Genomic DNA, 26,892 nt, shown 5'->3' with positions numbered 1-26,892 from the left:
ACAAACATCCACTTGGACACAAAGATGAACTGATTAGAATTTGGTGGTCAAAGGTCACTGTGACCTTACAGAACACATTTTTGACTACATTTTTTTTATTTCACATAAACGTCTCACAGGATAAAATGATGGAGATGATGTTTTCTGTCCAAAAGGTCAAAGGTCAGCTTCACTGTTGCATCATAATGCTGTGCAGAAACACTTTTCTGGCCATTATTCAACACCGTCCCTCAGGAGCAGAAGGTAGACTGTGGCCATGCTTCACATTTGCTCAGATGTTGAACTGGTGGCTCTAATCTTGGGCGTCCATCTTGACTCTGTGCTGCCGGGTTGAACGTGTGTGAAGCGCCCATGCTTTACAGCAGCATCATAGTCCAACACAAGCTAACTGGTTCTGCTGATATTGATGTGGTGACGCTCTCTGTCAGTCCTCTGTGAAGACAGCATGTTTCTCACTGGAAACTTCCATTTCACCAAAACACTTCAGAACTTTTATTGAATTCCTTCAAAGTCTTCACTGCATGTATTACACAGAAGTGGATGTAAAAGAGCCACAGACAGGAAGTGAGAAAGAACTGACAAACACATATGAAAATCTTTGAGAAACTGCGTTGAGTATTATTATTATTTTTTACTATTTTCAAACATTTCTGAACCAAACAATCAAGAAAATAATCATTAGATTCCAGAACAATTCCAGATTAAAAAGCTAAGTTGTCCTGTAGACCCACCCGGCTTTGGTGCGAAGGTGCACGTGGAAAGCAGCTACAGAGACATCAGTCTCAGCACCCAGCAACATCCCGACCAAACCTGTTTTAACACAGCGAGCTGAGCAGACCGGACACACGACGCCTTGTCACCGTCATCACTCTCATTCTCCATGTAAAAACACACTGCAAGCTGCTTCGTGCTGCAGACACGGGACCAGTCCAGCTCAGGTTGTAAATGGCAGATTAGTGCAAAATTCAGATGGCAGACAATGTGATACAGAAAACACGTACAGATCCATGTAAACATCTGCTGTGCTGTGCAGCTTCAGTGGAAAGCCACGTGGATTGTTCCCATTCATGTTCATTGGTGCTACAGCTGGCCTGAGTGTGTGTGTGTGTGTGTGTGTGTGTGTGTGTGTGTGCATGTATGGCTTAGACAAAAGTATAAGTGGAAGTGGAAGAATTGGCAGTCAGTGTCCTTCAACTTTTCAACGAGTTTCACCAAAAAAAACAAAAAGCCTCTTAGTAAGACTTGATTTGGAACATTTATGAAATCAAACCGAGAAGCTGAGAGAGCAGAAAAGAAGCAAAGAACGCAAACTGTTGCATATATTCGTCACAGGACCCTGAAGCTGCTTGTGCTATTGCTGTGTTAGCTAGTTTGTGCTACAGTACTGAAGGGGAGCGGGGGGTCCATCGGCCCCTCCTGCTTCACTCGGTGTGTTTACATGCTCATCATCTCCATCCAGGCTAAAGCAAAAATCTGAGCACCTCGAAACAACAACTGGCTCTGAAGAAAAGGTTTTCATGAGTCTCGCAGCTGCGAATTCACAAAAGCGTTCTCAGAAAACTAAAAAGATTCAGAGGTCCAACGAGAAACCCGTCACAGTCTCAAGAATCCAGCTGTCCATGTGGTTTTTGGGGACTGACGGCTGCAGGGAACCTCCTGCCTGAGTCAGATGGCGTACAGTCACTGCAGCGCCTTCACCATTTCACACAGATCTGATGGTGCATTCAGGGGCCCTCCGTCAACGCAAAGCCTGACAACTTCCAGGTGGTGCATTTAACTTCAGTTTTAGTCAGAATGAGCTGCAGCGATCAGTCAACTGACGGTAGATTCATCTGCACCTGTTCCGATAATTAACTCATCATTTAAGCAAAGACTCCAAATCATTCCCTGGTTCCAGATAATGAAATTTACAGCTTTTGTTTTCATTTGTCTGTGGTCAAAAAAGCAGCTACGACCTCTGATCTCCTGTCACCAGTGTGCCAAGTTATCACACGTGGAGCTTTAACTTCACCGCATGATGGAAAACAGGAAATGTAGCAGCTTAATGCGTCCAAACACGACACATTTCCACCGGCCAGGGTGCAAACAGGAACAAACTGTCAGTGTCCCAGTTCTGTACTATGCTGAGTAAACAAAAACATCTTGGTTTGTGAGTGTGCTGTTGATGTACAATGCTGTCCACAAAGCAACACACAACGGAAGTGAAGGCGAAACTGCAGCGTTCAAAATAAATATTTCATCTCTGGAAAAACACTTTACTTACATGTTGAGAAGTTTGATGTGCTGCATCAAATCCTGCCTTTACAAAACGTTAAATTACACAGTTCTCTTTCCCAACTGACAATTAGAAGTACATACTCTACAGTACTGTAGTAGTACAGAACTGGGACATTATTTTCACCCTGCTGTGGCTTCTTCATCAGTCCACTTCCTATATTTTCTGACCCTGAATGTACCACTAAATGCACACAGAGTAAATCTGTCGATTTACCAGCTGGAGTTTGGTGGAACGTTTGTGAAGTCGTCATCGCAGATTTAAAAAACAAACTCTGCTTGAAACAAGACACAGCAAGACCCTCTCCTGCAGCAACTGAAAGCAACATTTGGCCCCGTTTTTCTGACAGTTGTTTCAAGATATAAATATATCTGCAACCTGAGGGCAAAGAAAAGGACTTAAAAAGACAGAATTCAGACAGAAGACAGACCAGATGAGACCTACGGGAACAGGATTAAAGGCAACTGCTGCATCATCGTATCAGAGCCTCTGCTTTCTGTCGTAAGTGCTTGTTGTTGTGAGGAGTGAGACTGTCCATCACGTTCATGTGCATGTAAACACACCCGATTCAACTCAGAGTTCATCCTCCAGCTGTGTGTCTCCAGGCAGATTTATGGCCTTCTACACTGTGTGTGTGTGTGTGTGCGTGTGTGTGTGTGTGCGTGCGTGCGCAGTGCATTATATTTCAGCACCAACAAGTCTGACAGTTTTCATCCCACTGGAACCATTAAGTTTGACTGGTTTTGGTCCGAGGAGCTTCAGATTGCTGCAGCTCAGCGTGGGACGAGTCTTCTGTTGATTCATGTCAGTCCGTCCGTTTGTCCATGCAGTCCTTCCACATGTGTTCCTGTCCGTCAAGGCCATGTCTTCCCTTCTTCCTCCTCCTCTTCCTCGTCCCTGCCTTTACCTGACATCGTGGAAGTAGAGGTTGGCACATAGACACAGCAGCACGATGGACACCAGCATGTAGTAGATCAGATTCCTGAATTTGGGCTCCAGATCGCCCTGCCGGTACCAGAATATCTGAGGGCGAGAAACATGAAGAAAAGTCCATGTTCTTGTTTTCTTAACATAAATTTCACAGGAAAACAAAAGAAATCTGTAAGGAGAAGTTTGGCTTGAACTGCTTTCACCACCGAGTGATTTATTCCACTGTTTGTTTCAGGAAGTCATCTGTCGGCGAGGAGAGCTCAGAAAAAGCTTCCATCAACAAAATAAACGGCTAAAAGTTCTTATTTTTACAATTAATCATTTAATCTAATACCTGAAAACAGTGAAATGTCTTCAGATTGCTTCTTTCTGCGATTAATTAACATCAGCTCACAGTCTGTCACTCTGAAGCACTCCTGCTTCCTTCCTTACTGTAATTTGTAGGATTTCTGCAGAAAATAAAGAGGCTTAAAGAGGAAAAACAAGTGCAGTATTGTGTCACTGCAGTTACCAGCACGATGGTGGATCCACAGGCGAGCAGGATGCACACGGCGAAGAAGACGTTGAGCGGCCGCGGAGGCAACGAGGGAAACACGAAGGAACTGATGACGGTCACCTGGAAGACATGAGACAGCTGTCACACTGCTGCCTCCTGCTGTCCGTTAGTCCAACTCTGACAAGGGTTTCTGCACCTGAGGAGCAGCTCTGTTTTACAGTTACGAGCAGTCACTGTCTTTAACGTGTCACGACTTTAACGTGAGAGCGAGTCATTCAGCAGGCGTGGTTTATGCGTGGTTTAACCCCGGAAAAAGACAGAAAGCATGAGTGCTGTCACACTTTTCACTTTGGAGAAGTAAAAACAGATGAGTCATTGTTTTTACTGAAAACTCCCTTTTCCTCTTCACTGAGCAGCCAAAGTAAATCGTCCAGATGTTTTACAAACCTCCCCATCGGAGGCTCAGCGCCACAGTTAAACCTCTGTAAGAGCCTTTACTGCTGACTAATCAATGAGTAAGACTCTCAAACATCAGAAAATTAATTAGTTAAAGGGAATTGTTACACAATGAAACTCCAAGCAACGACATGCAGCGTTCGGAGTTCCTGCGCTGAGCCGCACTGAAGCGTAATATCACCGTGTTTGACGTCTAATCGCTCTTCACATCAGATCAATTACGACCATTGTAGACTTAAAAGGAGCCCGACAGCCTGTCTAATGGTGGTAGTAGAAAAAACCTAAATGCATGTTAAAGTCACGTATACATGTTATGTTGAGGAAAAAGTCTGCTCATTCAAGAAAGTTTCAAATATGAAAGAAATACGAATCAGTTGAGGACGCTGCTGTGAGAGCTGATGGTGATTCCCTCGACTTAAAACTGTCACAACATCATGATCACGGACCTCTGACAGGAAAGTGGAGACACAGTGCTTTCATACATACACACAGAAGATTTGTACTTACTAAAACAACCACAGACGTAAATCCCCCCACTGCCAGGTTGATGATTCGATCCTGCCAAAAGACAGTTTAACACATCAGTTCATTCAAATGAACGCCGATATTCTCATCAAATCCCAGAAAAAGACCAAAACCAAAGATGAGTGTATCCTGCGAACAAGTGTCCATCCGAAGCCTGATGCTTATTGTCCCTCTGCACCACAGACAGGTCAGAGAGGTGAGACAGACAGTGCTGACAGACAGACTAACACACTGACGTTTTGGCCTTTCTGTGCGATTTGTCGACAAAAAGAGAAAGACAGAACAGGATAAACTGATAACATCTGTGATAAATGGGAGCCAATGACACCCTGAGGAATTCACATGTGCTGATATGAACAGCTGAATATTTACAAAGGTGTATTATCAACATAAGATTGATCCCACTCTGATGAAATTAAGTTGTTACAGTCAGCAAACTATTAAAGCAAACTACTATTGCACAGTTGATTTCTGGATGCATGAAGCGTCCTGTTACCTTTCTTTGTCTTCATATCAAACACATTTCCATTGATTTTATGTCATAAGCTTCAGATTTTCTCTACTTTTATTATTTGGTTTTACTCTAAAGCAACTTTGTTTTGAAAGCTGCTATTTATTATTTTTCACATTTTTGCTGTGAACTGGTGAAATCTAAACTGGATAAAGGCACAGAAGCCATTCTGGCCAGCAGCAGTCGAGTCACACCACAAAACACACTTCCTCCGGGTTCCTACCCGAGCCGAGGTCTCCCCGAACAGAGGTCTGTTGTCCAGGCCGCTGGTGCCGTACGTCCTGGTGGTGAAGTCGTCCATGGCCGGTTCGACGGACTCGAGCTCAGCACCGACCGCTTGCCTCTCAGCAGCGCCGCCTCCTGGAAGCACCGGGCCAGTGCTGCATGCTAGCTAGCTTCCAGCTGCCTCCCTCTGAAGCTGTCAGTGTCAACAGACTGAGGGGGACATTATGATGGGCGACGCTGACGGCCAGGTGGGTTCGTTAGTTTACCTGTGAGACAAAGAAACACAAGCTGTAAGACAGGAAATGCTCACGAGGGGTCAACCTCACCATCAAAGCACAAAGGCTCCTCCATCATCAGGGTTTCCTGCAACAAAATCCTAAAAAAACAAAACAAAAACCCTAAGTTTATTATTTCTCCAATGAATTTGACTTTATTTAAATGAATCTGAGAGAGACAAGAGTTTTGGTTTAGTTTTTGATGTTTTTAACTCATTTTCTGCTGTTAGTGTTTGGCTTGTTCTGCCCTTCCTAGTTTCATTGATACTGTCTGATTTTTAAATGTTTATTACAGCTGAAACAATCAGTTTTAAAAAAAATCTATTTATCTATTACTTTATAAAGCAAAAATGGCAATCATTTGTTGTTTCTGGCTTCTCAAAATGTGAACGTGCTGTCTTTCTCTGTTTTATATCACTGTAAACTGAATATCTTTATGTTTTGGACTGCTGGCTGGATAAAACTGTGAATTGTGATGGTATTTTTTCTTTTTATTTCGTGTGGACCGCTGGAAGGAAAATTCAGGAACAACAATTCTGGTTTGTGTTTTACTACAACGAGGATAAAACCTTTTTAATTTCAATAAGTCATTCATAATATCAAGCATAAAGACAGTCACTGTGTTCTTACAGTTTCTCTCACAGACGAAGGCGGTGGTTTTATTTCAGTGGAAGTCAACCGCTGCTGATCAAAACACAACAGAGAACAGATTCATATTGTGGCCCGTTAGGCTTCACTTCCTCTATTTTCAGGTGTGATAACAACCACAAGTCAGTTCCATCTCTCAAAGACGAGTAGTGAAGATAACGATAGTCATCTGAAAGAGGAAACTGAGATCAAGTCAAACTGATTCAGCCACACAAAACATTGAAGCTCATCTTCAAATCCTTTCATTTCCTTTAACGGATAGAGACCTTCTATTTTACAATAACGTGCTTACAAAGAGAAGCGTCCTTCACCACCTTATCTTGGATTAATGTTCAATTGAAATGTTTTTTTAGGATAATACTGAATGTGAATAAGAAGAGATGCTTCTGGCCCACACTCACACACTGGGTAAAAACCCTCAGCTCATGCTGCGTACAGCCACAGCCTCCACTGATCAGGTAGGCAAGACCGCATGTGGCCTGACAAGCGAAACTCAGGGCATTTACACCCACGATCACTTTCTGCAGCATTTCACACTGTATGTATAGTTGAGATTTTGTGATTATTTATTTACAAAAACCCAAAAGAGGTCAATCTAGGATGTGCTCCTTAACTTCCCTGGAGAAACCAGACCGCAGCCAGCATTACAGCTGAGGGCATTAGCTCATGTGTTATGCTCAATGAGCATAACACAAACAAAAGCAAAGTTTCAGAATCAAGCTTTTTGCAAAGAGGACTGTGAAGTAAATGACTGCTGGGGCAACGTCACCGGAGATGCGGATGACAACACCTCTCCAAAGGTTAAAATGCACTTCTGTAATATCACAGTTTCACACCACATCTGTTCACGCAAAGATAAACAACCATTTTCACAAAGACGGCAGCTGCGCTCGCTGCTTCCTTTCTGGGTCAGAAGGCGGCAGGAAAGGAAATCAAACCCTCGCCGAGCTTCCTCAGCAGAAAACACACCGTGGAAAACAACAGCTTCATTATAAACTGGCATAAAACTGGCCTTGAGCTACATTCCTCCAGAGCCTTGTGATTCACAAGGCTCCTTGAAGAGAGACCCCACGACTTAACTGAGCTAAGAAGAAAGATATGTGGTTCACGTGCGAGCCGACAGCACAATCCACAGTGTAACGACGCCTCAATAAAACCATGAGACTGGATGTAAGGAAGCAAATGAAGGACACAAAGCTCAGTGAATTCAAGCGTAGCAGGTGAATAGAAAGGAAAACACATGCAGCTCAAGAAATCTAGACTACATCTGCAGCTGTGATGTTGGTTATTAAGGTGGTGATTCTTTTGTCAATTCATCATCATTTAGCCCCAAAGATATGAAATATTACACAACAGTAACAAAACCAATATATCATTGTAAGTTATTAATCAATTACATGTTTCAGCTCAACAACGGCTTGTTAAAAAAGTCAGATCAGATGAAAGATTTGTGCTGAAAGTGAATTAAAATTTTAAACCATTCAATGGCTTTTGTGGCTTGACGGTTGTAAAGACTACAAGTCAGACATTTCAAATCATTTTAAGGACCTGCGGACAGCCTGGTTTAAGGTGGATTTCCCCCACCTGCGTGCTACGTCGGTTGGTAACGAGCACTGCAAATACACCCAGAGGTAAGAAAAGGCGGATCTTCATGTTACAGGTAAACATCGATGAGCAAATTCACATTAAACCTCAGACACCCCCTAACATTAATCTACAGTATCACAGCGCTCCAGTCAAACCATCATCATGTCCTGGTGGGGAAGTTAGGAGATAAAATCCAGTAAAACACCTGAATACCAACAACCAACATGACAAGGAGCCAACCGAGACTACCAACATTTCTGTGACAGCTGACAGGACGTGACATCTCACAACAACCTCACCAATTATCTTGATTAGTAAATAGCTTACCTTGCTAGCAATAGCTAAGCAGGTACCTTTAACTTAACCCAAACAGCTTGTTAGCCGTGTAAGTTACTGCCAGGGCTAAACGCGACCAAACCAACCATATGCTACAGTTAAGTGGAGAAATAAGCCGAAAACACACATCATATATTGTTACCAATACTTCTTGTCGGGTATAAAATGACGACTATAAACAGTAACACTAAAGCTATCTTTCCTGCTGTTAGCTAGCCTGAGCTTTAACCGTTACAAGGCCAACTCTACGGCAGGTTTAACTGCTAACGAAGCTAAGCTAACCGTCCACACAGCTCCTGGACTGTAAGAGAAGAATCAATACATTGATAAGACCTAATAAACAGGCTGATAAGCCAATGTTTCTACCATCTCAACCCCCGAGTTGAGTGGCACACTTGCCTCACAGCCTCTGTGTTGACTCCACCGGACGCATAACTTCAGGAGAGCCGAGCAGCAGTCGCGTATGAATTAAAGGGAATAAGCCCGGTAGCTTCAGTTCAAGCTGTTAAAGGCAAGTTCAATTACTGCTGCGCCGACCACGGTGCGGCCTCACGAGCACGTTCACAGACGTGCACGCAGTCCGCCAAACTTCGTTCAAAAATCAGGCCATTTAACAGTGGACGCTGATCGGTAGCACTGCGTATCATTTGTTTTTTTAAGTCACTCAAGTCCCGTTTTTTGGCCCAAGAATAATATACGATCACCAGGGGGATTTATTCTTTACTTATTGACACAATTGCACTGCAATAGGCGCACGAACTGTTTAAAAGCTTCGATATATTTGCAGAAGGAAGTTTGGTAGTTCATTAAAACCCATGTCCAATCACACAATTGTTCATTCTACTTCTAGTTTTCAGTGTGCTGCTTTTTCCATCAGCAAGTCCAGTACCTTTCTAAATTTGCACGAGTCCATTAAATCGTCAACATTTTGAACGAAGTTTGGTGAAAGGAAATCTGGCAGCGCTTTTCTATGAAAGGCACACTAACATAGACTGTGTGCTTTAGTTACCAAAAGCTGTTTGGTAGATTTTTTTGGTTTTTAAAAAAGGACATTACATACATTAAAATAGACATTTTTTCTTTGACAATTGCAGTAGCTATAAAAACCTGCAGTAGTACATTAAAGCGTCATAATTCTGAATGGAGTTTGGTTTGAGTGTCTGCTGTTGTACATCCTTTGAGAACGGCACAACTAACAGCCTGTGAACCACATTATACATCTGATTTAATTATCAACAGCAATTTCTCAGTCAGAAAAATGGCCTGACGAGTATTAAAAGGGTCTAGTAATAATTATTACCTTATTTAGCGATGAATATAATGTTATAATGTAACTTGGCAACACTCACCTGCCTCGCTGTGTGTGGTGCAGCAGGGTGCAGTCACATCAGCTTGCAAGAGAGGTCAACTTTATTTCTAATTACAAGTTAATAAACCTTAAAAATCTCATTCCCCAGGCAGCTAAAGAAAGCGATAGGTGCTTGATCTGGTGAAAAAGGCTCAGATCTGAGAGGCAGTGGGGTAAATATGTAATCTCACCCCCATCTTACCATCACATGAGGAGAGTGTGACAGCCTCAGTAAGTAATCCCCCCCCCAGAATGCTTCAGGGAGCGGGCTTGAAACCTCTCCTCATTAAACCCTGTAGCTCCACACAGTAGACAAAAAGAAAAAAAAAAGATAAGGTTACTATTGCAATGATGTCATTTAAACTGAATTATTACTTTATTACTTAACTCATGAAAATGAAAATGCATCTCAGTAAAACTTGTTCAGTGCTGCAATGACATTACACACAAGTTCAACTCAGGCAGCATGTTGCTGGACTAAGTCTGGACCTGTTCTTTGATTTATTAAAGTTCATGGTGGAGAATGTGCTTCTTGAAATGCACATGGTCCTCTTGGATATCCTGGAAAGCTCTGGGAAGGACAGCCCTGTCTTTAGCTGTGCAACTTGCTGTGTCTCGGGTACTTTGCATACTGCTCTGCATGTTTAGTTGAACAATGCCGCTTGAGGTTATACTCCTTAAGCTCGGCAAATTTCTCTTTGCAGATGAGACGGGTGGCATTCCCCTTAAACTTGACAAAGAAATACTCATGTGCATCAACCTTCCTTTTGGCCTTTCTTGACTAAACGACGTTTGAGATTAACAGACTGCCGAAGGTTTGCTTATTTAAGAACTAAGCCTATCCTCGTTTTGTTATCATCTGTTCCCCTCCAGTGTAGTTAAGTCGTATCATTTTGAAATTAATGACAGCTGATTTATAAAATGCTATGTTGTTGAACTCATTTCCCATCTCCCCCAAAACTTCCAGCTTGTCGTTCAGAAGGTCACACTGTATCCCCCGCCCTGTCTGATCCTAGTGTTTCCTTGTTCCCTTTTCCCAGTGTTTGGTGCTGCCTGTCTGTTTTCCCCTGTCTGTCTAGCTGGGTGTGTCTCTACACCTGGCCAGCTCCGCCTCCTCAGGTACACACCTGATGTGCATGACCATGATTAGGCACAGGATAAAAGGGGAGAGCTCTCTCCTACCTGTTGCTGGATTGTCCTGGATCCCTTTATAGCAGATCAAAAAGAAATTATCTGTTGTATCAGCGTATATAAATTCAAGCTGGTACTGGTACTTTAAAACACCGCTTTCTTAAAGGTGGTCTCATGCGTGTCGGCCGACAGACAAGTACCATCTGCTTTTCTTGTAAATAAGCACAGTTGAGAACAGCCCACTGTCACATATATTCGCACTTGCAGACATTAATTACATTAATGACAACACTTGACTTACATTAGTTTTGCAAGTATCTGCTTTCCAGTTAGTAATTTGCTTCTCGGCTGCCTGGTTACCGTGAACTTTCTTCTTCTATGTTGGAGGACAGAGGCCAGAAGTTTCCGGAACATGGCGCCAAAGGACATGGCAAAATGTGGGTAGTAACAGACTATTCTGAGGCAGTGCTGCTCTGTTTCTTAAAGAAAGAAAGCCCGTAAACTATGATTTGTTGTTTTTCACACGCTGAAGGACAGGAGTATTTCAAAAACAGAATGCCGAAGCGTAAGTAGACTGTAGATGGCGGCAATATCAACTAAACACGGCTGAACCACCGTAAAAAGAAACACAGAAGAAGAGGAACTGCATTTGGTGGGCGGGATAAACAAACACCGGCGTTCCCGGAGATGCTGTCGGTAGAATAGTCTCTCTCCACCGGAAAAAAAGGCTAATTATTTCAGACAGTACATCCAAAGGGTTCGGTGTAAAGATGAGTTCGTTTGCAGGTCGAATGAAGGAGTATCCCACGATTTCTCTGGACCGGTTCGACCGGGAGAACTTACATGCCCGGGCATATTTCCTCTCCCACTGCCACAAAGGTGAGCCTGGTAGTTAGCCAAGTTAGCATCATCACCCCGTGTATATTAGACTTAAAATGACTATAATAAGTAAAACTGATAACATGTATAACTCACTTGGGCTTGGAACAACAGACACTGGTCATCAACCTTGCCTCTCTAATCGCTTTTTACAGACCACATGAAAGGACTGAAAGGACCAATACTGAAGAGAAAGCTACAGTCCAGGTGAGGACAGTTTGTGTCTGTGAGCAGAGTTTAACTGACAAAGAAGGAAAACCGTTATTCACCGTTCGTGACGTTTGTGCTGCAAAATAACGCAACTAGCCGTTTAAGAAATCAGCCGCAGTTTTTACTCCTGACACGTTTGCATTGAAGTCATTAAAATAGTCTGTAGGTTTTAAATATTTTCTGTCCTGCAGGTGGAATCACCCCCCCCCCCCCCCCCCCGTCTGCACAGTCAAACACATATCTCACAGAACTGCTGACCCAAGCAAAGATTATGAGAGTAAACAGTCAAATGAGTAGCTGTCACTTCTGGTTAAAGCAATGATTTCATGAGAGGCATAAACACACATACACATACTTTAATAAAGGCAGCTCTGTAAGGGCAGTAATACTCATGTACTAAGTGTGTGTGTGTGTGTGTGTGTGTGTGTGTGTGTGTGTGTGTGTGTGTGTGTGTGTGTGTGTGTGTCATCCTCATACCGTTGTTTTCTGTTTCGGTTGCAGTCGTACAGTCCGGCTGTACTGTTCCTTCGTGACCAAAGAGCTCCTGCTGAACAATCCCAAGTACGCTTTCTGGGAGGAGTACATTGTAAGTCCCCGCTCGCGGATCTGGAGACGGCGTTGAATGCTGGCGATAATAAGGGTCAAGAGTAGACATAAAAGAAATATCTGCTTATTTACACAAACCCCTTGCATACTTCAGTTAACTTTCTGTCTTTCTGAGAGCGATTTTTGGCTCTAACACAGAACCTGTCATGTCTTCTGGTTGCTTCGCGTTCTTGTATTTCGAGGCCAGTGAGGTCATGGTTTGTGGAATTGTCTCTTCTTTCATGGATCATATTCTCTTCCTCTCTTGATGAATGATCTGTTGTAGGTTCCCTTAGAGCTGGAGAGCCCAACACAGATTTCTCTGGTTGACGAAGCGTCTGGAGAGGTAAAAACTGAACGTTTCCTAACTGCAGATTTGGCAGTTGCTTAATTGTCCCTCTGGCTGATTTCTTTTAATGACATTTCTGGTGTTTGTTTGACAGAAAGAAGATCTTGTGGTCACGTTGCTTCCTGCGGGCCACTGTCCCGGCTCTGTTATGCAAGTCAAACCATTTGAAAACTCTGAACTCTAAATTTTCCTTATCCTGTCTGAAAAATAATCATTGAGACGTCCTGTCCGCAGGTTCCTGTTTGAAGGTTCCCAGGGAAACGTGTTGTATACAGGAGACTTCAGGCTGGCTGCTGGAGACGCCTCCAGAATAGAACATCTGCACTCCGGCAGCAGGTTGGTCCTGATGAACATCTTCACTGTTTTCTGTCTAATCGAGTCTCAACAGTCGCAGAAGTTTTGGAGAACCAGACAGTGAATGTTTTGTCAGTCACAGATTAACTTAAGCAATACGTTAAACCTGCCAAGAATTGACTCACAAGGCACAAAATAAATCTTTATACAAATCTACCAGGAGCCCGCCGGGTGCTACCAGGCTTTGACCTTTGCAGATCACGTCAAACAAACTGGTTTGTCTTCTTCCTTGAAGTCTTCACTCCTGAAAAACGAAAAATACTGTTTGGAAAAAAAAGTGATCTCTGTGTTGCTTGTCCAAGTATGTTTGGGAGAACAGGGCTCATTACTGCCCCCCTCAGGCCAGAAGGTTGAAACACCCGCTGGTTCTCGTCGGCTGGTGAAAACAGTCGCAGTCGGTGTTTTCCGCCACATTTGGCCGTTCCCTCCAGCAGTTCACACACTCAAAAACAAACTTGGACGTGCGGCACAAACATGTGATTTGAACTTTGTCAGGAGTGTTTTCAAACAGTATTTTTCAGTTTCACAAATAGAGAAGACTTCAAGGATGAAGACTAACACTTTGGTTTGGGAGATATGTGTGTGGTGAACTTGCACACAGCTGCTTCTCTGAACGTCTCTGGAAACCTTTGGAGACCAGGGTCACGTATTACACAGCCCCCCGTAAAGGCTGCTTTTTGCCTTCAGCTGCTTTTCTGCCTTTACGGAGAAATAAACCTCATGGAACGAGTCATCTGCTTGTCACATTGAACGAAGGAACAAAAAGGTCAGACTGAGGTGTTTCCTCTGTGTTTGGCCCTGATGAAGACTTCCATACAAGCCATGTACCTAACAAAGCTTTTTCATTGCACACACAGGTTTATCAAGATGAACTGACAGTTAACACGAACTCCATGTCCTCGGAGGTCCAGTGGAGCTTTCATGTTGCGATGTGCTTCATCTCATTTGCTCCATCTGCTTCATCATCACTCGTGTAGCTGACGCTGTTTTTTTCCTGTTTCACGTACAGAGTGAAGGATATTCAGAGTGTCTATGTGGACTCCACTTTCTACGACCCACGATTCTACCAAATTCCTTCTCGGGTAAGTTTTCAGATGGGAACAGGATTCAGTGGCTGTGGAACTGCAGGAGTGTTTACAGGTGAAGCCCAGACAGGAAGCAGATTCATGTAGCAGCACAGTTCAGACACTCTGTGCTCAAACTGAGAGTGGAAGGCCAGGGAAGTCTTATTGAAAGCAGAGCTGCAACAGTTAATCAGTTAATCAACAGAAGATTATACAGCAGCAATTACGTTAACCGATCGAGTCATTCTCTCAAGAAAAGATGACAAAATTTCTGGTTCCAGCTTTTGGCTACTGCAGTAAAGGGACATCTATATATCGTATAATGTGTGTGTGTGTGTGTGTGTGTGTGTGTGTGTGTGTGTGTGTGTGTGTGTGTGTGTGTGTGTGTGTGTGTGTGTGTGTGTGTGTGTGTGTGTGTGTGTGTGTGTGTGTGTGTAGGAGGTCTGTCTGAATGGTATCTTAGAGCTTATTGGAAACTGGATCAGTCAGAGTTCATATCATGTTGTGTGGCTTAACTGCAAAGCTGCATATGGATATGAATACCTGTTTACCAACCTGGGAGAGGAGTTCAACACACAGGTAACACACACACACACACACACACACACACACACGCACACACGTTTCCTCCTGCTGAAGCACAGATTCATGTTTACATATCCTTCTGTTCGATCGGACTCTCAGATCCACGTCAAGAGTCTGGCGATGTTCAAGAAGATGCCGGAGATTCTGAGCTACGTGACGACTGACCGCAGGACGCAGATCCACGCCTGTAGACACCCTAAGGTACACTCCATGTCACTGCGACACACACACACACACAGTGGGAAGCGTGGATGCGTTTGGATTTTTAACTTGTCAAAGTCTTGCTTCTTCTGGCCCCTCCTCGTTCTTCTAGCGGTAGATTTTAGATTCGTTTCAGCATTAGTTAAAGTCTTCTCTGTTGTAAACTTTGCTGCCTCGGCTACAGAAATACATGTTGTTAGTTTTGCAAACTTTTTGAAAAAACTCTCCCGTCATTGTAGTGCTGATAAATCCTAACTGTACTCATCCCTGTGGGATGTCATGGCGTTCATTTTATTTGGGTCTAAGAAACTTCAGTATGTCTTGGAATTTTTTTTGGAGGTTGAGTTAAATTTATATTAACAAATTCCTAATTATAAACCTAAACTAAGACAGTATTTGTTTATTTTGTTAGTTCTTTTGTTAAGTCTGTCAGTGATTAGAGCAGTCATCGGTTTTGATGGACACGTAACTCTGGCCTTCACTGAGCCGTGGTGTGTGTGTGTGTGTGTGTGTGTGTGTGTGTGTGTGTGTGTGTGTGTGTGTGTGTGTGTGTGTGCGTGCGTGCGTGTGCTCAGGATGAGGAGTTTTTCCAGGGCAGCAGGCTGCCGTGTGGCTGCACGGCCTCTGACGGGACTCCTCTTCGTATCATGAGCATCAAACCGTCCACCATGTGGTTCGGAGAGAGAATGAAGAAAACCAACGTTATAATAAAGTGAGAGCAGGTTCAGATGACTCCGACTCTCATCACATTTATGTGTTGTCGTTTACACGCATGTTTTACAGAGGAAGAAGAATTCTTTATCGATCACATTACATCTGGTTTATCAGAGCTGAACATGCATTTTTATCCGTCTTCCAGAACAGGAGCCAGTTCCTTCAGAGCCTGCTTCAGTTTCCACTCGTCCTACTCAGAGGTGCCTCAATCTCTTTTTTAAACCATTAAACCAGAGTTTAGACTGTGATTAGACATCAACATCACATCAGTTTGTTACCAACACGAGTATAATCAAAGCTTTTATCCAGAGTCACGTCTGCTGCTGTTCTCATTCTCCACCTCTGATTTTATTCATGATAGTCATGTGGCTCAGTCTCAGCTGTTTGCGTTTCTTTCCTTATTTCTATACTTTAATCATGTTTTGGGTTCCTCTATAATTTCAGCTTAAAGACTTCCTCTCCTACCTCCGGCCAGTCAACATCTACCCCAATGTCATCCCCATCGGTCGGACGCTGACTGAGGTCACGCAGATGTGAGTCAAGTTTCATTTATTGGCACTGACCTGTAAAACTGACATTTTCAGTGAGAGATGTTAAAGTTTTCGTTCTGTTTGCTGTATTTAGTCCTTTATCAGAGCATCTTATGATGTTAACCAGGTGACTATTCTGGCATAGTTAAGTGAATATCTTTGGGTTTGGACTGTTGGTTGGACAAAATGAGCGATTTAAGGACATCAGGAAATCAAATTCTGACATTGTATAGACCAAATAATTGACCAACTAACTGAGAAAACAATCAGTGGATTAATCAGTCATTAAATGTAAGATGTGAGAAATTGGATGTTTGAACAGGTTGAAGCTGATGTGCAGGAACCAGACTGAACAAGTGTTCATATACAGACCTCTGGGAGTCCTCAAACGCAGCATGGCGGAGAGGCCTACATATGGTGAGACACGCACACGCACGTGCACATTACCACAACAGGTGTCTGCACTTTAACACATGTGTATCTGCCTCCATAGCGATGGTGCTTGTTTACAGGTCACCATGTGGAGGAGGAAATCTAAAGCGTGCTTCAGACAAAGCAGCCGAATGTTCTGTTTGTTCATCGTTTGGACCAGAAAATGAATCTCAGCAAACACCCAGAGGTTGAGAGGTCGTCCCAGGGGAAAAATGTGATGCTGATCCTCTTTCTTTGAGTGCGCAACAGTCATTGTTTGTCGCCAGTAGTTTGAATAAACACAAGAAGCACTGTGTGCATCGTGTGTAGGGACTGGTGGGCCTGCACTGAAAGAAGGATGAATTAATTCACTTTACAAATGAATTATTAGCTCCAGCAGAGGGCGCACACACAGCAGCTCTCTGGAAGTTGTGCTGTAAAAAGATTATCGGTTATTGATTAAACTGACTAATTTGTGGAAAAGCAAACAGTCCGCAACCTCCTCCTGGTGAGACAGATCTCTAGTTCAGAGACGGACAAACCAGGCTGCTGAGCTGAAGACGCCTCACCAGCGTCCCTCGATGCTCTGAGGCAGGATCCAGCCCCGGCGATGGATATCCTCTCACTCTGCTGTAGGTCAGTAGTCGTAGTCTGGCCCCCGTGTTTGAGGAGTTATTGCACGAGTTGACGCTGCTGCAGAAGGCTTGGCGTTTGCAGTTTTGGTCCATGCTGGTGTTCCTGTTTCTGAGGCTCTTTGTGTAGAACTATCTTTGCCTGCTGCACCGTGTTGTGTTATACATCCCCCGGGCGCCGGTCGGCTGGCAGCCCACCGCTCCCGGTCTGCTGCGGAGGAACGACATTCCAGGATGGGTTAAAGCGGAGCTTGCATGGCGTGTGCAGTCTCCTGTAACTCTGTGTGCTGTGACAATAATGGGATTTCTTCTGCATTTGCCTCCATTATCAGGGTTTTGTTGTAAATGATTAACGGGACGTAGCCTCTGCCAGGCTCATTTCAGATGCTGCAGGTTTGCATGTGCAGCGATAACGAGCACAACCAAACCACGAAACAACAGGCGACATCCTACAACACACATTCCTGATTAACATTGTAAACATACTGTACAAACCTGAGCTGCCATAGCAATAAACTTCCTTTCAGCGCTTTCCAACAAGCTAGGTTGACTCGTCCAGACAATGCAGAGTGAACAGCGAATGACAAGAATACGTTGATGTACAGCCTTAAACGCGCTGGAGGTCTCTCAATCTGAACAATAACAAAAGAGTTTGAGTAGTTTGATGCTGTTGTGAAGTAGCAAGGGATCATGGGAGTTGTTGTCTTCGTTGTTAAACAGTTAGCATTGCTGATGAAACTCTGATGTGATTCGGGCAGAAATGCTCGTGAACAAGATCATTTATTAAAGTGTACTTCACATTACGCTGAGTCACCATCGCTGACGTCCTTCTTCTCTCTCTGACCAATCATCTGGTGTTTCCTGTGTTTCCCACACTGTTGAAACTACAGATTATCTGGTTTCAGCATTGTTAAAAACGTTTGGGATCATGTAAGCTCAGAACTGTGGAATTTCTTCCATATTGTACATTTTGAAACCAGCTGCAAACGAACTCATGAAATGGCAATAAAAGGAAATGCGATTGATTTCAGTTCAAGAATATATTTAAGAATTGACAGAAGATATTTGACTTTTCACCGTCTTGGATTTGCATATTGACAAACTTGATCACTTGTCTGATTAAAGTATTAACTGTCTGTTGTTCTCTGCTCAGACTCGGACAGTGATGACGAGCTGTTTGACGGCCTGGACTTGGCACCAGTGAGGAAGAAGATGGTCCTGAGCAAAGAAATAACAAATGGTGCTTAGATATTTAAATTTCTTATCTATTTATCATCATTATTGTTATTTACTTAATTCTTAATTCGCTTTTTTAATCTGGTGGTGTTAGTGGAGACAACGGCGCCCCCTGTGTGTGTGGAGGAGCTTTTACCTCCGACGGTCACGGACATGCAGCCTGCTGCAAGCAACTATGTGGACTGCACCGAGTCCAATGATGAAGAGGGAGACGATGAGGATCAGGAGGAGGAGGACGAGGGAAAGGAGGATACAAAACTGGCAAAGGAGCTGGTGAACAGAGCACTAAAGGAAAGTGAGAGCAATAAAGAAAGTGAGGTAAAGGAGATGGAGGTAGACGGACGCAGTTCCTCTCATCCTCCAAAATGGGAGGATTTCTTCACAGCAGAGACGCTGACTGACAGCCAGAACAGCCACAACAGCCAATCCTGCTGCTCTGTCCTGAGCCCCTCCCCCTCCAGAATGACTGATTCGCAGACCCCAGAACTGTTCAGTGAAGAAGAAGAAACTCCTGCCATTGATGAAAGCTTCAGTCTGACCCTGTCCGCCTCACTGTCCAACCATTCCTCCCAGAACCAGGACTTGTGTTTACCTGACACCTTGATTCTCCAGCCAGAGCAGCGGGGGTGGGAACAAGGACACTCGAGGACCAATACTTTGCCTCAGGAGACGGAGAGCAACGACCAAAAGGTCCAATCGGAGCTGGAGGAGCTGGAGGAGTCTCAGGTGTCGTCAGACTTTGACATTCCCTGCTCACCAGAGTCTAAAATGCCACGGCCTGATGAACTGTCGCAGTTATACAGGAAGCTGGCGGCAGGAGAGGAAATGGTCATCAGAAAGCGAGACTGAAAGGAATTCACTTCTGTCCTTGTGTGCTCAGACTGTGAGCATGACGGGTTTAGCTTGCAGCTGTCTGCAGCTACAAGGCTAAAAGGTAAAAGATTAAACATGAATGAACTCATTTTTTTGGCCAGTTCGAGGAAGTCTGGCAAGCTTCTCTGGCATTTGATGAGCCTCCATCAGGGTCCAAAGTAAAATCTTGGAGGCGTCACATACTGTTGACGTTTGTCGGCACAGATATCAAAGGGTCACGTCTGTTTTTGTTTGCCGCGTTCATGCACCTCAACAGCTCGTACAGCTCTCCAGCTTCAGTCGAAGCCTCAAACCACACAAACCTCAGCACGCAGAGCAGCACACGAACAGTTCATTCACTGCACTTTAAGCTCACCTGTGGCCTTCATGCATCAGCGCACCTGTGTGCTTCAACGCTCACTTTCCCTTCCTGTTAACAGTTTGTGGTTGGTTCTGTAAACTCATCATGTCTTGATGTAATGTCATGTAGTTTTGTATGAAGGCAAAATTATTGTTTCAAATTAAAAGTGTTAAATTTTTAAGCATTGAAATTTAAGCTCAAACATTAGTTTTGCTTTATTATTATTATTATTATTATTATTTAATATTCAGCCTTGTGAGAATTAACACTTAATCGGGATCTATTCTGTAACATGACTGTGAGAACATTTCATAAAAGCATCGTTGAGGTGAGAAAACTTGAAACATCAAAGCAGCTTTTGGGGGAAGAAGATTTACTTTTAATTCTTGCAAACATTTACAGGCACTATGAATCCACCTGAGCGAGGGCGTTCCTTAAAGACACACGAAGGTCTGTTAACAGGCGCTGGTCCTGCTGCACGTGTGAAAAACAAAGTTATATAAAACCTTTTATGCCTCCAGATGTAGCTGCACGCAATCTTATAAATTGCCTCAAGTGATGTCACACGAGTCAGCGTCAGCTGAAGTGAAGCTGCTGCTCATCTCTGCTGCTGGCTGGAGGCTCCACGCTACATGAGCCCATACTAACATAACACCTGGATCTGTGCAGTTGAGCGAATGCGAGTCAGCTTGCATTGTGGGTAATGTAGGCGCCAGGATTTTTCTTTCTTTTTTTTTTTTAAATCAAGTAAACCTTATTGATTACAATGATCTTCCTTCAGCCTCAGTTAAGATATTGTTCCACTGGCAGTCATGAAGCACTTTGACTGATTTCACAGTTCAGGTTTCCATCTTTCACTTCCACCTTCAATCACTTACAAATGAGCAAAAATACACAGTGTCCAGGTAGTGAAGTCAGGCGCCACTGTTTGTGGAGAAATGTCCTGTGCTGCATCATGAAACATGATTTTTATGTCCAGTGTTTTTCTTACAGCAGAGTGATTGTATGTAAATGGTTGTTGAATCTGTAGAGCAGCAGAGGGTTTGTGTGATGAGTGTAAACCTTTAATGAGCTCTGATCTCTCAGCTTGTTTTGCATTTTGCATCATTTGCAGTGAAGTTTTCGATGCTGAATCAAACGATTGTGTCTTGGCGTTGCTACAACCTCAACACTTTCGAGTTTAATGGAACAACATACGAAACATTAGAGCCTGTGTAAAACCAGCCATGCAACTTGTGCATATGCGTGTGTGCAACATAATTTGGCTGCTTTTCCATGTAAATGCCTTCAGGAGGAGACGATTCACAGACGTCATCTCACAGCAGGAGCCACTTAGTGTCCTGGAGGGCCAAGAGTCTGCAGGTTTTCATTACAACCAACCAAACAGGTGAGTACTGAAACCTGCCGTCATTACTTTTAGACTGTAAAGCACTTTGCAAACCTTCTACATGTTGCAGCTGTTTTATTTGAGTGATCGCTGCAAATACCCTAAAACACAAAGCTGGCTATATTCTATAATTTTCTTACTGTCAACAAATCTGATGAAAATACCAAAACCAACTCCGAAGTGAACATGGCAGCCTGTCTCTCAGTGCTTTTCCTTGTCTGTAGCTCTGCAGCCCGTTGGTTCTGACTGGAGATGTGAGGTGACAAACATATTGTTTATTAAAACAGCTGCTCAGTGTAGTTTTAAGCAAACATTACACGAAAAGGAAGAAGCAATGTGTTTGTTTGGGACTATTTTCAGCGGCGGATTAACCCACATGTGATTCTATAGTGAGTATTTGAGTGGCAGCATGGTGAGATTAGACAAAATCCACTGCAGTGTGTGATGAAGGAACATGTCAGCGCGGCTCGTTGATGTGTTTTCATCACAGTAATCAGATAGATCAAGCTCTGGGTGCACAAACTGAATGTGCTGTTTGATCAATTTATTGATGGTTTTGCTATTTTCGTTGCATATGTTAGCTGAATATCACTAGAGCCTTTAATGTGTTTTAAAGATAGTCCTGCTTGATCCTCCAAGGAGAGCTGCAGCACAGCTTCAGCCTCTGCATCTGCCATTGAGTGCTAATCAGCTGATGGACATTCACTGTAGCACCTGCTGCTGGCACTTCATTAAGCAGCTACACAACACGCAGGAAAACCTGCAGCCTCTTCATGCAACGATGGAAGTCCAGGTCGACACCTGCTGCAGGAGGCTCCACGCTCAGTGAAACCAGGCGGAGCTGATCCTGGTTCAGTCTTCACAGGGGGGGCCGAGAGAGAGGAGCAGATCCGCTGGGTGCTGCCGATTCCCATTTGAGACCTGGTGGGATCCTGATGACAACACTGAGGACCTGAGAGCGCCTGGTGGCTTTCTTCTTCCTCTTCTTCCTCTCTTTCCTGCCGTATCATCCTTCTGCAGCACCTTTCAGTTCACAGAGAGGCATGAATGACAGCAGGAGTTAGACTGTCGTTCAAACGTAAGATAAAACTTTATTGATCTCGCTGGGGAAATGATGAGTGCGTGACAAGTGTTAGAATGACTGTGCAGTGATCAAAAGAGCCAGGGCTTTGGCGCAGCACTGACTTACTCTCTTAGATTATGAGAAGATGCTCTTCTGCTTGAAATCCACAAAAATACAAAATAAGCCGTGAAATTTTTAAACTATTCAGAACTGAAATGATTGATTTTGAGAAACAAACTAAATCACTGGTACGCTCCTTTAAACGCTGACATGACATCATAGCTCTCATTAATGGATGGAAAGGCGGAGAGAAACTGGAGGAGGCTGTCACACACACACACACACACACACACACACACACACACACACACACACACACACACACACACACACACACACACACACAGAAACAAGCACAGACCTGGCTCTTCATTAAAATCAGAGTCCGTTCCCCCACAGCGGCTTCCTGAGGGACAACGAGTTACTTTCAATCTCTGTGGAGGACAGTTTCATTAATTAACACACACACACACACACACACATCATATGTAATAATTAAATGCACTTGTAGCACTTACAAAATCTAAAACACACATGCAGTATTTAGTTCGACACGCACGCGTGGATGTGAGGGTCAGTGAGATTAAAAAAACACACACATGCAGTGATTGTCTGTTTTCTCTCTCTCATGCTCTCATGACCCTGGAGACTCAACAGGAAATTGAGGCTGTGTGTGTGTGTGTGTGTGTGTGTGTGTGTGTGTGTGTGTGTGTGTGTGTGTGTGTGTGTGTGTGTGTGTGTGTCTGCCTCACACCAAATACAAGAGTGAACCAGAACGTTTGTTTGCTGGTTTTCTGTCATTAAAACACCTCGTGATCTATTTGGATGCAGTGCAGCTAATGTGTGTGTTCTACTCGTTAACAGCCAGCAAGTGTTTTTACAGACGATGTCAGAGTCACAATATTGATTAAAATACTAGAAGTTGAATGTTGAGTCCGCCCCCGCCTGTAACAACATGTAATAGCTTCATATAAGCGCCAAAGACCGCGATAAAAGATCAGTATGATCATCACAGAAATACAAACATCTCATCAATAAGCAGTGTTCAGAGTTTTATCTCCATTAAAGACATTTCAGCTGATTGATTGATTGACCTGAGATGGATTAAGATGTCTCACTCTGTCCTCTCTGTGTCACAGTTTTCATCTGCAGAGAATGTGCAGATTCACACACCAACGAAGAAGATGAGGAAGGTGGTTACACAGTCGTACTGGGCCCACGCTGTCTGGGACACACTTGTCTCCTTTTGGCAAAGTGACCTACGTACGTAAGTTTGTGTGTGTGTGTGTGTGTGTGTGTGTGTGTGTGTGTGTGTGTGTGTGTGTGTGTGTGTGTGTGTGTGTGTGTGTGTGTGTGTATGTATTCCTCACATTGTGGGGACATAAATCTGTTTACACAGTCACATTGTGGGGGCCTTATGGGGACAGTGCAGGTCCTCGTAATGTAAATCATTCAATATTAAGATGAAGACTGGGGTTGAGGTTAGGGTAGGTGTGTGTGTGTGTGTGTGTGTGTGTGTGTGTGTGTGTGTGTGTGTGTGTGTGTGTGTGTGTGTGTGTGTTACCTCTAAGTGATCCTATCTGTACTTGAGGAATGTTGCTCAGGTCTGCAGGAAAACCCACATACACACCTCCATAGTTTCTACACACACAAAAACACACACACGTTCAACAAGTTCACATCAGCTGACACACAAATGTTATTCATGTTGTATTAATTTATATGTGAGTGTGTGTGTGCGCACTAACTCACTTCCATTTGTCATCTTCTGGCACAGCCTCCCCTGATCTGTCCACACACACACACACACACACACACATTAAAACCCACGCTGTGTGTATGAAGTCAGTACATTAACAGAAAACATCAGAGAAAGGTCAGACAGCACTGACATGTTTTAACATCAGAATGTGTTTGCACATGCTCTTTTATATATGTGTGTGCGTGTGTGTGTGTGCATGTGTGTGTTGAGTTTTTAATGAAAGAAGTAAACGGTGTAAAATTCACTTACACCTTTGATGAAGAGTCAGCGCGACCTGGAGCCACAAACAGAGGGAGGAGTGAGCTCAATCTCTTTCTCATTGATTCGGTTAATGTTTACATCAACGTCTGGCGACAGCTTTAGTCACTAGTTACTCTACAAAAGAGGATTTTTGTCAACAAAACCTGTGAAAATGTACAAGTACAGCCAATCGATTCATAGATTTACAGAAAATTACTTTAACTACTTTGATCTTTTTGCTATTTTTCATACATAAATGTTATTTTATGTCATTAATTTTGAGGTTTGGACTGTTGGTTGGACTAAACAAACATTGTGAAGGTGATTAATACAGAAAATAATCAGTAGCTGCAGTCCTATAGTTGAATCTGAGCCCCCCTCTCTGCCAACTACAACAGTCAAATCCTGCTTTCACATGAACGCATGAGTCAGAATTATCCAGTGAGATCATCGATAATAGTTTAACAGGTTCATGAATACCCACAGAAGATTTTAGGGAAGCAGGGACTGATTCATTTTCAGGATATCTTGTATTATAAGAATTGTCAGAGAAACCTGATGGTTGTGCCACATGAAAGGTCACAGTGATGATTCAGACCATTAAAACAAGTAACAGCAGGATAACGTAAAATCCTAAAGTACAGTGTCATATCTGGACAAACAGAGAAAAGTCATGAAATCAGTGAAGTGCCTCAATGTCTGCCTACCCAAAGTTTGCTAACATTAGCCACCGTTAGCTGCTGGTCACACCAGACCGAATACAGCTGCAGCAACAAAGGCCCAGAGTGTGTTCAGCTGACGGCATCATTTATTTCTGCCTTCAAATATTGTCCCTTTAATGTACGAACCAAACTTCATCTCAGTCTGACGGGTGGATAATCTCCTGATGTCTCACTGTGGACCTGAGATTTAGGGTTCTGATGTTGGAAACGGTCACAAACGTTTTACCAGCTGCTGCTCCACCTGCACCTCCTGGTCGGAGAAGTGCAGTATGAGCTTACTTATGTGAAAGTATCAGCAAAATGGAAGAAAAGTCTGAAAAGTAAAAGCACTCATCGTGCAGTAATAGTGTTTTTCTCTTCTGTCTGCTGTTTGTGGATTAATATTTCTGCTGCATTCATGTGTTTGCTGCTTTTTGCTGCTGTGGATGTTTGTATCTCTGTATCCTGTTGGCTGCTTTAATCTGCAGCGGTGCATCGTATTCTAAAAAGTTTGACGAGCTCAGAAAAACAGGCTGTTTTCAGCTTTGTGACGATGCTTTTTAAATTATTAGGCTGAAGAATTTTCAGTTTAGCACCAACAGTCAACATCAACACATCTGGAGATACGTGCTTTTCACTGAAGAGGAAGGGTGTGAGCAATAACACTCTGAGTAAGTAACTAGTAACTAAAGCTGCCAGACAAATGTAATGGAGTAAAGTTATTTTAGCCTCTATGAGTCCAAGTATAACGCTGCATAAAATGGAAAGACTCGAGTAAAATAAAACCACTTCAAAATTGTGCTTAGCTAGAGAACTTGAGTTAGAGACACTGGAGCGATGAGAGGCTACATTAACATCAGTATGCAATACATGTATGTGGATGTTTGACTCAAAGTACAAAGTACCACAGAGTACACAACTGAGTACACATAACACCTCCCTGTTTTTCAAGTCGTCTGCCAGGCCGGCAGTCCGACGGACACTTAAATATTTCATGTTGAAAATGTATTTTAAGGGTGTAGCAGTCAAAAATTGTCCTTTTTGTTTTCATTTAGGTGGCCCGTCTCCTAAAAGGTGAACGGCGTGAACGAACGAAACGCTGCACACAAGGTGAAACAACAGGTATGAGTGAAACAGTTCCTAAAATGACTGAGATAAGCCTAAAGGAGAGAAGAGACTTTACATGAGTCATATTATCTGCTGGTTTCTCTTAGAAGCTTCCAGCGACTCACATTAACGAGCATTTCATGCAAAAACATCCTCTCAGCGTTTCTCACCTGCACTGCTGCTGCTTTTGGTGGCGGCTGGTGAGGAATTTCCACATCCCATCGCTCATCTGAGTCTGAAAGCTCCGAGCAAGAGAGAGACCGAACGAACGAAAGAGAGGAAGAAGGAGCGAGGAGTGACGGGTCGGAGGAAACGAGGAGTCTGAAACAGAGATGACAGACGACGTCTTATTTGTCCTCTGTCTGCTGCACCTCAGCACGGAGGAAAGATTAAAATGACGGCAAGAGAAGAGGGGAGGGGAGGGAGGGTGGGGGGGGGGGGGGGGGAGGGGGGGGGAGAGAAAAGTGCAAGAAGGAGAGAGAGGAGCAAAGTGTGTTTCACCCTGCTGTTGATGAAGCAGAGCCTTTTTGGAGTGCGTGTGTGTGTGTGTGTGTGTGTGTGTGTGTGTGTGTGTGTGTGTGTGTGTGTGTGTGTGTGTGTGTGTGTGTGTGTGTGTGTGTGTGTGTGTGTGTGTGTGTGAGAGAGACACTTTGAAATCTCTGCACAATTTGAAGGAAGTAGATCAAAGTCAGCTGGAATCGATTTAATTGTTGCTTTTCCGCCCGGATACAGCAGACGTGGACTTGAATGGGATCAGGACCGAGGGGGCCACAGAGGGACCTTTTTCTTTTGGGGGGGGTTAGATTTTTATTTATTTTTTAAAAGCTGCAGTAGAGCTGAAGAAGAACCAGAATCAGCTTTAAGCG

The 26,892-nt window shown here is 43.6% G+C and overlaps 3 protein-coding genes across 3 annotated transcripts; 1 reads left to right on the top strand and 2 right to left on the bottom strand.

Annotated features, from left to right (window-relative positions):
- Positions 1–82: 82 nt before the first annotated feature.
- On the bottom strand, positions 83–8,743 carry tmem243b (transmembrane protein 243, mitochondrial b). The gene is made up of 5 exons (XM_070991531.1): positions 8,664–8,743; positions 5,417–5,684; positions 4,665–4,715; positions 3,717–3,821; positions 83–3,298 (listed from the first exon to the last, which is right to left on the bottom strand). Exons 2-5 carry the CDS (start codon positions 5,492–5,494, stop codon positions 3,179–3,181), a joined length of 354 nt encoding a protein of 117 aa, XP_070847632.1. The 5' UTR covers positions 5,495–5,684; positions 8,664–8,743; the 3' UTR covers positions 83–3,178.
- A 2,647-nt stretch (positions 8,744–11,390) lies between these two features.
- dclre1c (DNA cross-link repair 1C, PSO2 homolog (S. cerevisiae)) lies at positions 11,391–19,887 on the top strand. The gene is made up of 15 exons (XM_070991519.1): positions 11,391–11,622; positions 11,778–11,829; positions 12,334–12,418; positions 12,704–12,763; positions 12,861–12,916; positions 13,001–13,102; positions 14,130–14,202; positions 14,623–14,763; positions 14,869–14,970; positions 15,546–15,682; positions 15,830–15,884; positions 16,129–16,217; positions 16,537–16,631; positions 18,411–18,497; positions 18,588–19,887. The coding sequence occupies exons 1-15, from the start codon at positions 11,514–11,516 to the stop codon at positions 19,340–19,342; spliced, it is 1,998 nt and encodes a 665-aa protein (XP_070847620.1). The 5' UTR covers positions 11,391–11,513; the 3' UTR covers positions 19,343–19,887.
- A 2,059-nt stretch (positions 19,888–21,946) lies between these two features.
- Positions 21,947–26,248, bottom strand: LOC139350974 (overexpressed in colon carcinoma 1 protein-like). Its single transcript, XM_070992654.1, has 6 exons — positions 26,197–26,248; positions 24,228–24,252; positions 23,969–24,004; positions 23,781–23,857; positions 22,578–22,650; positions 21,947–22,116 (listed from the first exon to the last, which is right to left on the bottom strand). Exons 1-5 carry the CDS (start codon positions 26,246–26,248, stop codon positions 22,595–22,597), a joined length of 246 nt encoding a protein of 81 aa, XP_070848755.1. The 3' UTR covers positions 21,947–22,116; positions 22,578–22,594.
- Positions 26,249–26,892: the final 644 nt, after the last annotated feature.

The sequence above is a fragment of the Chaetodon trifascialis genome, chromosome 22, assembly GCF_039877785.1.
Source record: "Chaetodon trifascialis isolate fChaTrf1 chromosome 22, fChaTrf1.hap1, whole genome shotgun sequence".
Taxonomy (NCBI): Eukaryota; Metazoa; Chordata; class Actinopteri; order Chaetodontiformes; family Chaetodontidae; genus Chaetodon; species Chaetodon trifascialis.
Note: the sequence above shows the minus strand (reverse complement) of the source record. Positions and strands in the feature narration are given on the sequence as shown.